At 42.2% G+C, this 14,216-nt stretch overlaps 1 protein-coding gene across 2 annotated transcripts in view; it reads left to right on the top strand.

Annotated features, from left to right (window-relative positions):
- Nucleotides 1–14,216, top strand: part of MSRA (methionine sulfoxide reductase A) — a 241,008-nt gene that overhangs the window by 145,196 nt on the left and 81,596 nt on the right. For both annotated transcript variants that reach the window (XM_059469332.1, XM_059469333.1), the window contains exon 5: nucleotides 12,733–12,839. In XM_059469332.1, the coding sequence (XP_059325315.1) occupies nucleotides 12,733–12,839 (107 nt within the window). The remainder of the gene's footprint in view (nucleotides 1–12,732; nucleotides 12,840–14,216) is intronic.

Raw genomic sequence — 14,216 nt, 5'->3', positions numbered from 1 at the left:
GATGTGGCAGATGTGTGATTCACTCTTAGATTTCTGGCAGCTGGGAAGCATCACCTAATTAGCCCAGGCAAGAGGCTGTGCTAATGTGGCTGAATTCCTTCTGGGAATGAGCTCCTGTCTCCATGTGACACCCAGCCCTGGAGATACCCAAGAACTTCACAACCGTCTCAGGCATCTCTGTGGCATGGAAGTGCTTGGTGGAAACACTCCCAAACCTTCATCTAAGCTTGGATAACAGAATTTCCACGTGGTTCTTCCATAATAATTTGCCAAAAGTGAGACCATTGCTTTACCCCTGGAAAAGATGGAATTGTTCTCAGAAGACTTTGCATGCCCCAGCCCTGCATGGGTTGCTTTACCTGGGTATTTTTGTGGTGCCTTAATGCTGTACCGGGGAGGTTGGACACCAGGAGGAATTTCTTCATGGAAAGGACTGTCAAACTTTGGAAGGGGCTGTCCCCTTCCTGTTGGAGTTCCCATCCCTGGAAGTGCCCATGGAACATTGAAACTGCATGTGGCACTCGGTGCTCTGCGTTGGTAACAAGATGGAGACTGGACTTAATCTTGGAGGTCTTTTTCAACCTAAATGATTCTGTGATTCTGTGATATTGTTGGTCTAATCTCAGTCCAAGAATTTTGCAAAGCTCTTCACACCCCATTCATATTTCTTGACTTGAGAAAAACCTGAACCACAAGGTCCCAATGTCAAATTTCTGTTTTGTAGGGTGGGGATGGTGGAAGATCTCTAAGTTGGGATTGTTTCTTTGCCTCGATTTGTACTTATTCCCTGCTTTTAGCTGGCTGTGGGAAATGTGGCTTTATGTAAAGACACTGGAAGTGAGAGTTCCCTCCCTGACCTGCAATGTTTTTCTCCTTTGTGGTTGAGCTGTGTGCCCACAGTGAGTTTCATTCAGGCAGCCTTGTGGGAATGCAGGGCTCAGTCTTCCAATGAGAAGATTTTGACTAAGAAGGTAAATGAGATGATTTCTTATTCATAAAATCCCACACAATCTTTGGGTGAATCCAGTGTCTCATACAGCAAGTGCTGAACTTCTTGAGTACAGCTATCATTCAAAAATACAGAAGCTCAGTGTGTTTTATCTTTTTCCAGAATTTGGGGTAACACCATTTCAACTCTTCTACCTCCAGCACAGCTAATGGATTTATCTCATTGTTCTGATGTCATTAAACATCAAATGTGTACATTCTGTGGCAGATTAAGACCTTTCAGTATTGGTTTAGTTGGTACCAGGTTGCTGAAGAATACAGATTACCAGTCCCATCATTCATCATTGTATGAGTGTATTAATATTCAAAAACTCCTTCTTTCCAAGCAGTTGTCCTTTAGAAGAGACTGACACCTCACTGGGATTCAAATTGTCCCTGGGAAGGAGCCTGGCTCTTGTTTAGGGAAGCTCTGGAGTGCACAGAAGTCAATTGAAAAGCAGGAACCTTTGATCAAATCAAACAGTTGAAAGAGATCCTCCCCAATGAGCATCTCCAAAGTGTGGGGCCCTGACAAAGTCCTCCTGACTGTTAATTTAGGCTCTGTTTTATAATTCATTAGATTTGGGAGACTGAAAAAGCAACAAACAACCCCCTGACTTCTGCCAAGTGGCATATGGCTGTCATCTCTGCTCAGCCTCCAGTGCCCTGCTCAGCATTTCTGCTCTCCCAGGGATGAGCTGATCTATGAGAGGATTGCTCTGGATGGCTCTGTAAGGGCTCGAGATGTTGTTTCTCTGTCATTGATACAGAAAAGGGGAGATGAATGGGATATGCAAAAAATGATACCAAAAAAATCTTTGTAGGTAATTTTATTTTTTAATGTTTGCAGAGGTGTAGGGCAAAGTCTGTATTGCCTGTTTTTTTAATGGGGCCATCCTCAGAGCTTTCCAGATTTTTTAGACTGTAAGCTTGACTATCTCCTTAAAGTTGCACCCTGACCATGGTCCTGCTGTCACCTCCTTGCTGCCTATACACAGGGACTTGTACTTTCAGCCCATCAGTTTTGTGCCTCTTCTGTCGTGTCACAATTTCTGTAAAGTAATATTTGACTTCCCTGCTAGGAAAAAGGGTGATTTTCTCCTCTCTCCCCGACCTTTCAGCCAGATGCAAGCTCTTTGTTTGTGTTGACTCTGGCAATCACAAAGTTCTCTGCTCAGGCTGAAAATTAACCCTGCATGAATGGAAGTGAAACGTGGTTTCCAGCCAGGATTTAAATTGCCAGGAGCAGGGACGCTGGTGGGATCACCCGTCTGGCATCAGCACTGACCTGCAGTGCCTGAGCCAATTCCAAACCCTGCTGCTGTGCTCCTGGCTGGGGAGGAATGTGTCATGTTGCATCAGATCAGGAAGTTTGGCTGCTCTTTGTGGGGTGTCAGAAACTATTTCTCCCAGACCTTTGGAAAAATCAATCTGATACCAGAGAAGAGTGTTTGGTGTGGTGCAAATATGAGTCCTGTAAAGAGCTTTAATCTTGAGATTCTCCTGACCTGTGTGTGGGTGAAGCCCTTTATCTGTCAGGGATTTCAGCCAGTTCAAGGTGACTTTAAAGAAAGGCTCCTTCTTGCTTTCATGGTCTGTACCAAAGTCAAGCAGACAACAAAACTAATTTCTTTTAAGAGCAGCCTGGTCTAGTGGAAAGTGTCCCAATCCATGGCAGGAGATGGAACAAGGTAATCTTTTAGGTCCTGTTTAACCCAAACCATTCTGTGATGCTGTGAAAACGTGTTTGGGAGAAATGAAAAATCCACTTGTCTCCTTCAGCTCTGCTCCTTCCTGAGCACAGTTTGGGTATTTCTGTTTGTTTGGGTAGTTCTGCTCCCCACATTCCTCAAAAGTACCCAATCATTCCAGCCCACAGAAAACAATTCAGGTACAGCTACAATTCCTTGTGGTGAGTGCCTGTTGTCCATAAATCCCATAATTTTTCATTCCTTCTGCCTTTCTGTTTGGATTTTTGAGTTAGTGGCAGAGAGGAAGCCAGTTTTGGTTCACTCCACAGTTTTGGTCACTCTGACCACAGGGTGAAGGACAAACCTGTGGCCACTGCTGCTCAGGGGCTGCTGGAATTTCCTCTCCAGCCTTGTGGATCCTTTGTGAATACCCAGAGAACCAAAGTCATTGTAGGGCATCTCATTCCCCCTTTGCTGTCAGGGACAAGCCCTTATCTTGCCTGTGTTTGTGCAGGAAATGTAAGCAGGGCTGATGTTTTTCCAGCAGTTGAGGACCATCTGTCCTACAACAAACTCATCACCTGCCAGACTTGCTCAGAACATCTCTCAGTCCATATGTCTTATGTATCCATGACAAAGAAGAAATGTAGGAGCCATTTCTCCTCCCTGTGACCTTCCAAACATGCTGGCATTTACCCTTGGTGCTGATACAGGAGTTATCCAGATTAATATCTGCTTTTTGTTGTGCTGACCCAGTTTGCTTGCAGAGGGGATATTTATTTCTCCCCAGCTTTGAAGGCCTGTACTTTTTTTAGACATTGCATAAGGAATCTATCATCTGCAAATAATTAAAATTAGACACTAGAAATGACATTGTGTTGCTAATGAGCAGATGTGTCTACTTATACCAGTGGAAGAACAGCTGTACACATAAAAAACGCTGCAGCCACCCTAAACCAACATTTGGTATTCTGCTACAGGCCTGGAACTCCATTTGGAGATTAAAGGCAAAAAAAGAATCTCTCATTTTTATGTTTTGCCTTTACATTTTTGTAACTCGCTTCCCTTTTATAATTTGAGTGAGATTTGTGAGTCTCAGATTAAAGCACCTTTGTCATGTATTTCAAACGTTATAAAGAGCCTTGATGGTCTCAGCATTATTACAAGGTGTAACAAAAACCAGTAGAAATACGAAATCTATTGTCACCAGGCATATTAAATATATTCAAAATAGAATTACCAGCCCCTCGGGGAGCCATTCTTGGTCCAATACTCCTCAATATTTTCATTAATGACTCGGAGGATACAGTGAAGAGGATGCTAATTAAATCAGTGGTACAGACATTGCTGGGAGGCTCTTGAAGGAAGCGAATAAAGCACAGCCCTGTGTGAATAAATTACCAAAAGCCATGGAAATCGATGTGCCAGGACACAATAAAGATAAATGTGAGGTGGTTCCTGCAGGGATGGACACTCAAGAGTAGAACTGGGTTGTTTGATAGGAGTCTTTCTGTTGTCTTCTTCTAATTCCTTCTCTTTCCAATGAAATCCCAGTGGTGGGACAGTTGATTGATGGTGATTCATCCCACCAGCTATGAATTTAGTCCCCTGCCCAAAACCACCTCCAAAATACCTGTGGTCTGGGTTTTTCTAAAGTAGCAAAGTCTTTGCCAGAGTTGTACTTTGGAAATGCAGCTTCATCTCCTTCCTGAACTGAAGTCTTGTGTTTTGTTGTTCCCACTCTTTGTGTTTCTCCAGGAGTAAACAGGCATTAAAAATAAATTGGTGTTATTAGGCTGCTTTGCATCCCCAGGAATTTCAGCTGCTGTGCCCTAATTTGCACGTTAGACTCTTCTTATCCATATAAATTAGAATAGACTTTTCCTGACCTATATTTGCAGTTTAGGAGATGATGTTTTCCCTGCATCTTTCTTAATGAAGGGGATTATTAACCAGAGCAGTGGTTTGCTGAGGTGGGCTGAAAACTTTGCATTTTGAAGTGAGTGCTGCTGAATCAATTCTGGCTCAAGGGCAAAAGTCCTTCTGGGCTCTGAATTCCTCATTCAACTGCTTTTAGGTTCTTTATTTTACACCTGACAAGAATGTGTGGACCATTCCCCCAGAACTACTGAAAACTAAAACTCTGACACTGTGGGAAACATGAATCCACCTGAGGGAGGTGAGGTTTATACTGGAAGAATGAGATTATATTATATATATATATATATATATATATATAAATATATATATATATATATATAAAATAAAGATATTTATTTTATAATATAAAATAAAATATCACGTGGGTCCCTTCCAACTCAGAATATTCTGTGACTCTGTGATATAAGAATTAGATGATCTTTAAAGGTCCTTTCCAACCCAAACCATTCCATGATGCCGTGGATCTATCCATGAAGCCAATGGGAATGTGATGGGAATAACAGCATCTAAATTTTCATGTGTTTGTAGAATTAGGAGAGGGCAACCTTAGAAAGTCTTTTTCTGCAGAATTTTTTGATGGATTGCTCCTAATCCTTAGGCAAGGGAAACAATAGATGAAGTCAAAACAAAGAGATACCAAACATTGTTTTCTTCTTCAAATAATAGTGAATTTACAGTACTTGGGTCTGGAAATCTGAGGCACTGAAGCGTGGCATCATTAATCATAGTTTATGGTGATTATTAGTAGGCTTTTAATCTTTGTTTTCGTGTATAATTAGGTACAAGAGGTCAAAGCTGACTCTCTTCTGAACAACAATATTTTCAATGAATGACTGTTTTTCTCTGCTTGCAATTTCCTTGTGCATATTTATAGGAGCACACTTGTCTGTGTTTTGAGAGAGCAGTGTCCCATGAGCTTATCTGCTGATAAAAGCAAATGACAACACTATTATTTTTATTATCACTAATTATTTTTATTACTATCGCAACAGCACCTGGTGGATCAGAGTGGGTTTGGATTCGTAGTGCTGGCAAATGCCTAAATTGAGGCAAGGCACTAATGAACAGCACATAAATGAAGAGAAAGGAGAAGGCACATGAAGAAAACAACAGCAAATCTGTGTGGTTCCATAGCTGAGCCCATGTGGTAACTCCTCTGAATCCCTGCATTTTTTAATTATGTTTTTCCCCATTATCAGTTGTTGCCCAGTTTTTTGTAACATCACAGCAAAGTTAAGCCCTGAAGAAAATCAGCAATGAGGGCCCAATTCTGGTGCCAAAACAGAAGTGCCTTCGCCATATCAGCTGCTTTTGGGTATTATCCCTGTTTTCCAGCAGTTAGAAAATGTGGAGCTCAATTCTGCCTTCTGTCATATCCTCCAGTCTCTTCCACACATCCCTGCTGCATGCATTTTATTGGGGATTGCAGGCTATCAGGATCTCCAGGCAGGCTTGTCTCACCAGCACAGCCTGGAGGGATAAATGCTGAGCTAAATCCACTTAAATTTAGATGTTTCCATGGGCATGGAGGGGCTCAGCTGCCACGGGTGTGGGAAGAGCTGGACAACACAGTTGACTCAAATGAGGCATCAATGTTTGGTCAGTTTTGGTAGCATAAACCAAACCTCAGTTCCAGCTTCACCAATAAATATGAATAAAAATTTCATTCCCTTCCCATATTCATAGAATTGTGGAATGTCTTGAGTTGGAAGGGATCTTAAAAGCTATCACATCCCACCCACTACCATGGGCAGGGACACCTCCCACTATCCCAGGTTGATCCAAGCTCTGTATAACCTGGCCTTGGACTCTTCCAGGGGCAGCCACAGCTTCTCTGGGCACCCTGTGCCAGAACCTCCCCACCCTCACAGCCAGGAAATCCTTCCCAAATCCCTCTATTCCTGCCCTCTGGCAGTGTGCAGCCATTCCCTGTGTCCTGTCCCTCCATCCCTTGTCCCCAGTCCCTCTCCAGCCCTCCTGGAGCCCCTTTAGGCCCTGGAAGGGGCTCTGAGCTCTCCCTGGATCCTTCTCCTCTCCAGGTGAGCACCCCCAGCTCTCCCAGCCTGGATCCATAGGATCTCCAGCCTTTGGAGCATCTTTGTGGTTTCTTCTGGAGTTTCACCAACAAGTTGAGGTTCATCCAGTTCCCAGGCAGATTTTTAAGAGAAAGTACCTCTGAAAAAGCCTAGTGCCTATTTATGGCAGAAAAATGTCTAAAATCCTGCCTAAACCAAATCATTTAACTTTTGATTAAAGTGAAGTTCAAGTTTGATTAAAGCAAAAGTCCCCTACAATAAGTTTAGTGCCATTAAGGATGATTTATGTGCATAATTCACTGTTCTATTCATCTGTTCTGTGCACTACTGGTAAATATGAATTTTCAATTAACAATTAGAAATGGATTAACACTTTTGCCTGCCAGTGGTACTTGAGCTAACACTTGAGCTTTGTTACACTCATGCAAAGCAAACCTATGAGTGGTTTTTTTCTGGGTTCAGGTTGATGATGCGCTTCCTTCAAAGGTCAAAGAGCATTCAAAAATGCGTTGGTACATTGTTATATCTGAGGGAATTAATAAATAATGAATATACAGGGAACTTTTCTTCTAAACCAAGTCTTCCTGGAGAATTTCTAGTTTTTAAAAATATGTATAAAATATTTGAAGTGTTAGAGGAGCAGTATTGCCCCTGCAATGTGAATCATGGAATGGTTTGGCTTGGAAAAGACCTCAAAGATCTATTAGTGCCAAAAGAGGACCAAAATCAGTGTTTCCTCCTTGACACTAAAAAGTGTGTATGTTGAAAACTTTCTAAACCTTGTTGACAGTGCAAAGCTTCTCTTTATTATGTACAAGCTCATTAATTCTTTTAAACCTCCTGAAGAAACTATTTTCTATTTAATTTATACTTCCTGCACCGTGGCACCTTGAAAATCATCCAGAGCTCTCAATGCACAGTACTGTAACGAAATTCTTTCCTATTAACATTTTTCTCCTTTAATCATGTGCCATAAAGAGTTTTACTTTCCCCTGGCAACTTTTAAGCTGTATGGATGTAATCATTAGAGTGAGTGATGACATCAAGCCAGGCTGACATGGTGCCATTGATTTTTACTAAATAATGATATGATGAGCTGGAAGAAGGAGTTTTATTAGTCTTAACTCAGCAAGGATTGATTGGGGAGAAGAAAATGACCAATCTGTATCTCAGGTTGCTGCAGGTATAAGAAAATAAGTGACAGCTGCAGAAAAGTCTATAAATCACAGGAAAAATTATGATAAAAATAAGAGCTATGAACTGCCCTTTAAAATTTCACTGGATGGCAGAGAAGAGTCGAAGAGACCTCAGCAATTTATCTCCATTATGCCTGGGATCCTCCGAGAATAGCAAAGTTGACGGATGATGCCATTACCTTTTTTTTATTATTTTTAAATGGAGGCAAGATAAGGAGTGGTGTATAAGTGTTACTTTCAAGTCATTAGAGGGTTGAGTCTTTGAAAGAATTCCTTGATTTAGCCAATGAAATAAAGTGTCTTTTGCTTTAGCTTTCTGTAGGTAATGTATTAAACATTGGCTTTTTGGAAACAAATCTGCTTGTTTGCAGTTTCTGAAGAAAAAAAAAACCAGTACTGGGAAATATGTTTTTTTATTAATCAGAGAATCACAGAATGGTTTGGGTTGGAAGGGAACTTAAAGATCATCCCATTCCACCCCCTGCCCTTGAGCAGAGACACCTTCCACTATCCCTGGTTGCTCCAAGTCTTGTCCAGTCTAGCTTTGGGCACTTCCAGGGATGGGGATTCCATATTCCAGTCAATATTCCAGTAATTCAAACCAAAGGAGAGCCAGAATTTATTGCTCTGATGCCAAAGAATGTGAAAAAGACCAAAACGAAATAATTCCTATCCAGGTGCATCAGAAGATACCAAAGTGTTGGTAAGAAAGGGATTTTTAGAGCCATTTCTTTGCCTGTTATCTACACTTGGGCAAATATCAGCTTTCCCAGTGGCAGTGTGTTTGTATTCCATGGCAGTCTCAACCTGGGAACTGTTCCTTTGATAGGATCTGGGAGCTCATCACAGCCCTCTTCTCTCCAGCCACCATCCTCACACAAATTTCCATTTCATATACATCAGAGCTCAGCTCTTGGGGGCTTTTTGTGGTTAATTGGTGCCCTGGGCTCTGCTGGCACAGTGAGGACATTTTATGTTCTCCAGAGTGGTCAGGGCCGAGCTCTGCTGAGACGCTTTGGTCAGCCAGAGGGAAATTCCTGAATATGATCCATGCCCAACATCTGAACATGTTTGGAGCTGCAGATGCCCTCATCTACTCTGATTCTCCAGAGAGAAGAATTTACAACGACAACTCAATGCTCACACAGGATCTGGGCTGTTGGATTTTGGACTTTTTCATACTTTGGCACCACACAACCATATCCAAACCCCACAGTTTTTTGTCTTTTGCCAGAGAGGTGCAAATTCTCTGCTTTTCTCTCTGTTCTAAAATCAGCCTCTCCGTCAAAGCACCTCTTTGACAAGAGGATTTCTGGCTGTTCCTGGCACATCAGCTGATTTTCTTTGTTCCAGGCCTCACCAGTGACTGCCAGGCTATTTCCTCAGAGGTCTGTTTGTCCCTTTTCGTGCTGGATGTGTTCCTGATCACCTGGTCAGGGACACAGGATTTGCCTTTTCCCGTCTCTGTCTCACCCCACTGATATTACTAAAGGAGATTTGGATGAGAACAATTCCTTCGTGGAAAGGGTTGTCCAGCCCTGGTACAGCTGCCAAGGGTAGGGGTGGCGTCCCCTTTCCTGGAGGAATTTAAAATCCACGTAGATGTGGCACTTGGGGACATGGATCAGTGGTGGCCTTGGCAGTGCTGGGGGATGGTTGGACTTGGTGATCTCTGAGGCCATTTCCACCCTCAGTGATTCTCTGATTCCTCAGGGTTAATAAATTTTCTTACCAACTTTAAGAAGGAATCTATTTTTCATCTCAGTCCTGAATGAAAGGAAGGTTCAGGTCCTACTGAAAGATTTCCTTATTATCCCTGAGGAAAAGATTGATCTCCTGGAGCTACCCTAAAACCTATCCCTAAACTGGCAGGTTTTGCTCATGGCAGGGGATGGCACTGGGTGATCTTTAGGGTCCTTCCTAAACCAAACTGTTTCATGATTCTATGAAAATGTATTTCCTGTAAGTGGAGCTCTTAGGAGTGGAATGTGGCTTTAGGTGCATTGTTCAAGAGATAAATGCTCTTTATTGCTTGGATGTTGTCTTATTTCCCACCTGGATTTTGGATACTTTGACTTTCAATTGCCCTTCCAAGTTAAACAACTTTGGCAAGACTGAAGAGACTCATTTCTCTGTTTTTTTTCCTCCTCTAGAAATATATTTTTAATTTAGAGTCAGTTCTCCTCTTAACCTTCTCTTCAATAAATTAATTAAGCTGACTGGCTCTCAGATATTATGTCATGGTGGCACATGCAGATATTAAATAATCTGATTTTTTCACTCAGAGCTTGTGCACTTGAGCTCATACCAAACTTGCACTCCTAAATTCATGCTGGAAACCAGCACCCTCTGTAGTGATCCTCCATTTAGAGAGATTTTTGTAATCTCCTCCCTAGTTGGTTGTTAAACAGTTTGTTAAGCAATAAATAGATTTGCAGAATGTTAATGCTTAAGCTCAAGCATCAATCAGCATTAACATATTCTAGCAAAATTAAAGCTTTCCTGGCCTGTCCTCATTTTATCCCAAATTGGCTTTACCAGAGCTCCCTGCCACCCTGGAAGAACTTCCAAAGGAATGAGCAAAATATCCTCTGGTGGCACTTGCCACTATTAAGTATTGATGAAGAACATTGTTATTGTTTTTATTGTAATAATACATTTTAACAGCTAAAAAATAACCCAAATCATCAGAAAACTCCAGAAGATGTCTTGAAATTAGATTCTTTCATGTAACTGTTGGTCATTGAATGGAATTTTTGTCCTTATACATATTTTAAAATATTTTTGTGTCTTGTTTTTCATGAATATTTCAGGCAGTTTTTGTTTGTCCCTTTAAATAATTTTTTTGTTGCCCTGGGGAGTCCAAGAGGGATAAATCCATGATTTAATGAGGAGTAGTGAGTTGATGGCATTTTTTCCCTCCAGTACCCCAGACTCTATCTCCACCCTCTGTCCTTTGCCAGGGGGGTATCAGGACATCCATTTCCTTTTCCATTTCATCTCCGCAATCCTGACACTTGATGGGAATCCTCAGAGGGGCTTCTGCAGCCTGGTGGCAATCCTAACACCAATCCTGATGATTTCCAATTTTTCTTGGATTGCAGCTTTTTGGGAGGACTCTGTCTGCTGGTGTGGATGGACATGGGTGTTGGAGAGTTTTGTTCAGACATGGCTTATAGAAAAAGGCCATGATCATATACAGTTGGTTAAAAAGTAAAAGGCAGCTGTAAGCAGCAAGTTCTCAGGCTTTTTCCTTAAACAATAAACACCGTGTCCTTTGCTAAGTGATGAGAAAAACATGGTGGAAAACATGGAGTCCTTGAAGGGTGCTCAATAACAAGTCAACAGCAGGATGAGAAAAACAAGTATTAGCCTCAACAAGAAACCACAGGTATTAACAACAAAGGAGGGGTTGGCATGTAATCTGTAACCAATGATGAGCTCGGGTTTTGCAATATGTATGAGCTTAATTAACACTACTATAAAAGTGTGTAAGCTGGATCAATAAACTGGAGATCAATGTTCATCAATCGGATGTGGTCGTCTCCCTTCACCTTCCTCACATGGGAAAGTGAAAAAGTTGGAGTTTCTTAAGCAAAGTCAAAATTAACACATTTTGTTCCAGCAAAGCGTAAAGTTGGGATCTTGAACACAAAATTGGGAAGAAGGGGAGAAAGGCAGTGATAACAAAGCTGCCAATGCAGCTGCAGAAGTGCATGTCCAGAGAATTCTTGATGCTAAAGCTGCTCTGAGGCTGTTGTTTGAGTTTAGGGAATGATCCACAGCAAAGCTGGCTGGAGAGAATGGGAATGGGAATGGGAATGAGAATCAGCAGTGGCTTCCCAGGACTGCAGTGCCAAACCAGATCTGGGCTGGTCACCTGAGGGGACAGTTGTAACCTCTCTGCTTTGGCCCAGTGTTTTGTAGTTTTGCAGGGAGAATCCACCCTATATTTTGCAAATTTGTAATGAACAACTTCATACATTGGGCCTTTTGAAGGGGTTACACATATCAGCAGAAATATCACAGAATCCTGGTGCCAAAATTGCCCATCCAGCCTGGTCTTGAACTCCTTCAGGGATGGGAAGTCCACAAACTTTCTGGGGAGCCTGTCCCAAAAATAACTATTTTTCTTGATAAAATCAACATTTTTCTGGGTAACCATTTGCATGGTCCAAAATCAGAGGTTTTTAAGAGCACCATGATTACAGATTAATTATTTAAGGTTTGACATCTGTATTTGACTATTGTGTGATGGAACAAAATCATAAAATGCTCATATTTCATTTCCATGACATGTAAAAGAAGATATCAGCATTGAATCCCTTTAGGACTCTTTAACCAAAGACTTGGACTCCCTAAAACTCCCTGCTGAGTGTGTATGGCAGAAACTGTGCTGAATTTACTGGGAGGTGTCCCATGGCAGGGGGTTGGAATGAGATGAATTTAAAGGTCTCTCTCAACCCAACCCAACCCAACCCAATCCAACCCAACCCAACCCAGCCCAACCCAGCTCAACTCAACCCAGCCCAACCCAACCCAACCCAACCCAACCCAGCCCAATCCAATCCAATTCAATCCAATCCAACTCAACCCAAGCCAACCCAATCCAACCCAGCCAACCCAACCCAACCCAGGCCAACCCAACTCAACTCAACCCAGCCCAACCCAGCCCAACCCAACCCAGCCCAATCCAATCCAATCCAATCCAATCCAGTCCAACTCAACCCAAGCCAACCCAATCCAACCCAGCCAACCCAACCCAGCCCAATCCAGCCCAACCCAACCCATGCAGGGATTCTGTGGGATGGGGAGGTTCTGGACCTCTTCCAGCCCCCAGGGAAGGAGGGAAGCTGATCCCCCTGCCTTGTGTCCCCCCAGGGATGCGGCAGGGGAACGACGTCGGCACTCAGTACCGCTCGGCCATCTACACCTATTCCCAGGAACAGATGGCAGCTGCCCTGAGATCCAAGGAAGAATATCAGAAGGTAACACTGGGCAGGGGGTGGAGTGGTTTCAGCTGTGAGCACAAGGTCGCAGATGGCACCAATTAACACAAAATCACTCCCTGTGTGTTGCACTCTCCGTGCTGCTGTTGCAGCTCCTCAGTCCAATGCCCAACTTACATCATAGTTGCTTTAAATTCAAACTTTTAGGAATTTTTTTATGGTGTGAGTAATTTTATAACCATGCAGAAAGAGAAATAGCTCCTTGTGCAGAGATATTTTGAGTCTCTTCTACAGATTTATTTAATGTGGGTTCACCAGAACAGAAATCTGTGAACTTAAAGCTATTCAAACTTCTCTGGACCCCAAACCCTGAAGGGTGAACCCAAAATCCCAGATCCAAGAGTTCCTGAACATTGCTGATCAATCACTGAGCTGGATAACTCAGGATCACCCACCTGATGCTTATAAGATGTTCTATTAAGCCTTTCCATAAATGTCTTGGGTGAGGTGTGACAGCCTGTGACTTATTGAGAGTGTTTGTTGTGACACAAGGATTTGTGTGAGGGAACATCCACCAATTCCCTTTCTTACACTGAGTTTTTCCCTGTTTTTTGGGGAGAATGGATTCTGTCTCTTCCCTGCCACTTCGTTATTTAAGTAAAGGCAGAGGGATTAGCATCCTGCAGTGCTGTTGCACTGTGGTGCTGCCCAGTGCTCTGCAAAACCCAGATTCTGCAGCAGAAAAATATTAAATTATTCTAATTTATATGACAAAAACCTCCATTCACCTGGGATATCAGGGCAGTAAACTTTAATGGTACCAAAAGACAACCAGTGTTCGTTATATTTAATTATGCAATCACCTCACAGGTGTTATGTTAAGAACCAGGAATTTGGGTGAATATTTGATGTGAAAAGTAAAAAGCACTTTTTATATCAGCCAGAAGGCCCCAAAAGGCAGCAGATTGTTTTTTACCAGTGTGGGTATGACTGGGTGAGCTCCTAGGACTGGTTGCTACTTGAAATTGGAATTATTTTGAGTGCAAAGAGGTCCTCAGGACTGCAGGTAAGTGATTTCCAGATCTGATAACTGTGTGTGTAAATGAAGTGCTCAATGACTTCTATTTGTTTCTGATAGGGGTAAGTCACTCTTGCAGGTGTTTATCTGGTGGTTTTGGAAGACATTTATCATTCAAAAGTTCTTTTTACTCATTATTTACCTCAGATCCACTGCTTTTCCAAATTCCTTTTATTCCTTTCCTTTAGCATCTGCTGACCAACATCACCCTGCAAATCTTACAGCTTTAATTTGCTTTCCCAACTCTATTATCCTCTGCTGTTATTTGTCATTAAATAAATACTGACATGAGAGCAAAATTGCCATGTGTGAGATTGCAATATGATATTACAGAAATT

This window comes from Ammospiza nelsoni, chromosome 3 (assembly GCF_027579445.1).
Source record: "Ammospiza nelsoni isolate bAmmNel1 chromosome 3, bAmmNel1.pri, whole genome shotgun sequence".
Lineage (NCBI taxonomy): Eukaryota > Metazoa > Chordata > Aves > Passeriformes > Passerellidae > Ammospiza > Ammospiza nelsoni.
This window is presented reverse-complemented; position numbering and strand designations above follow the sequence as displayed.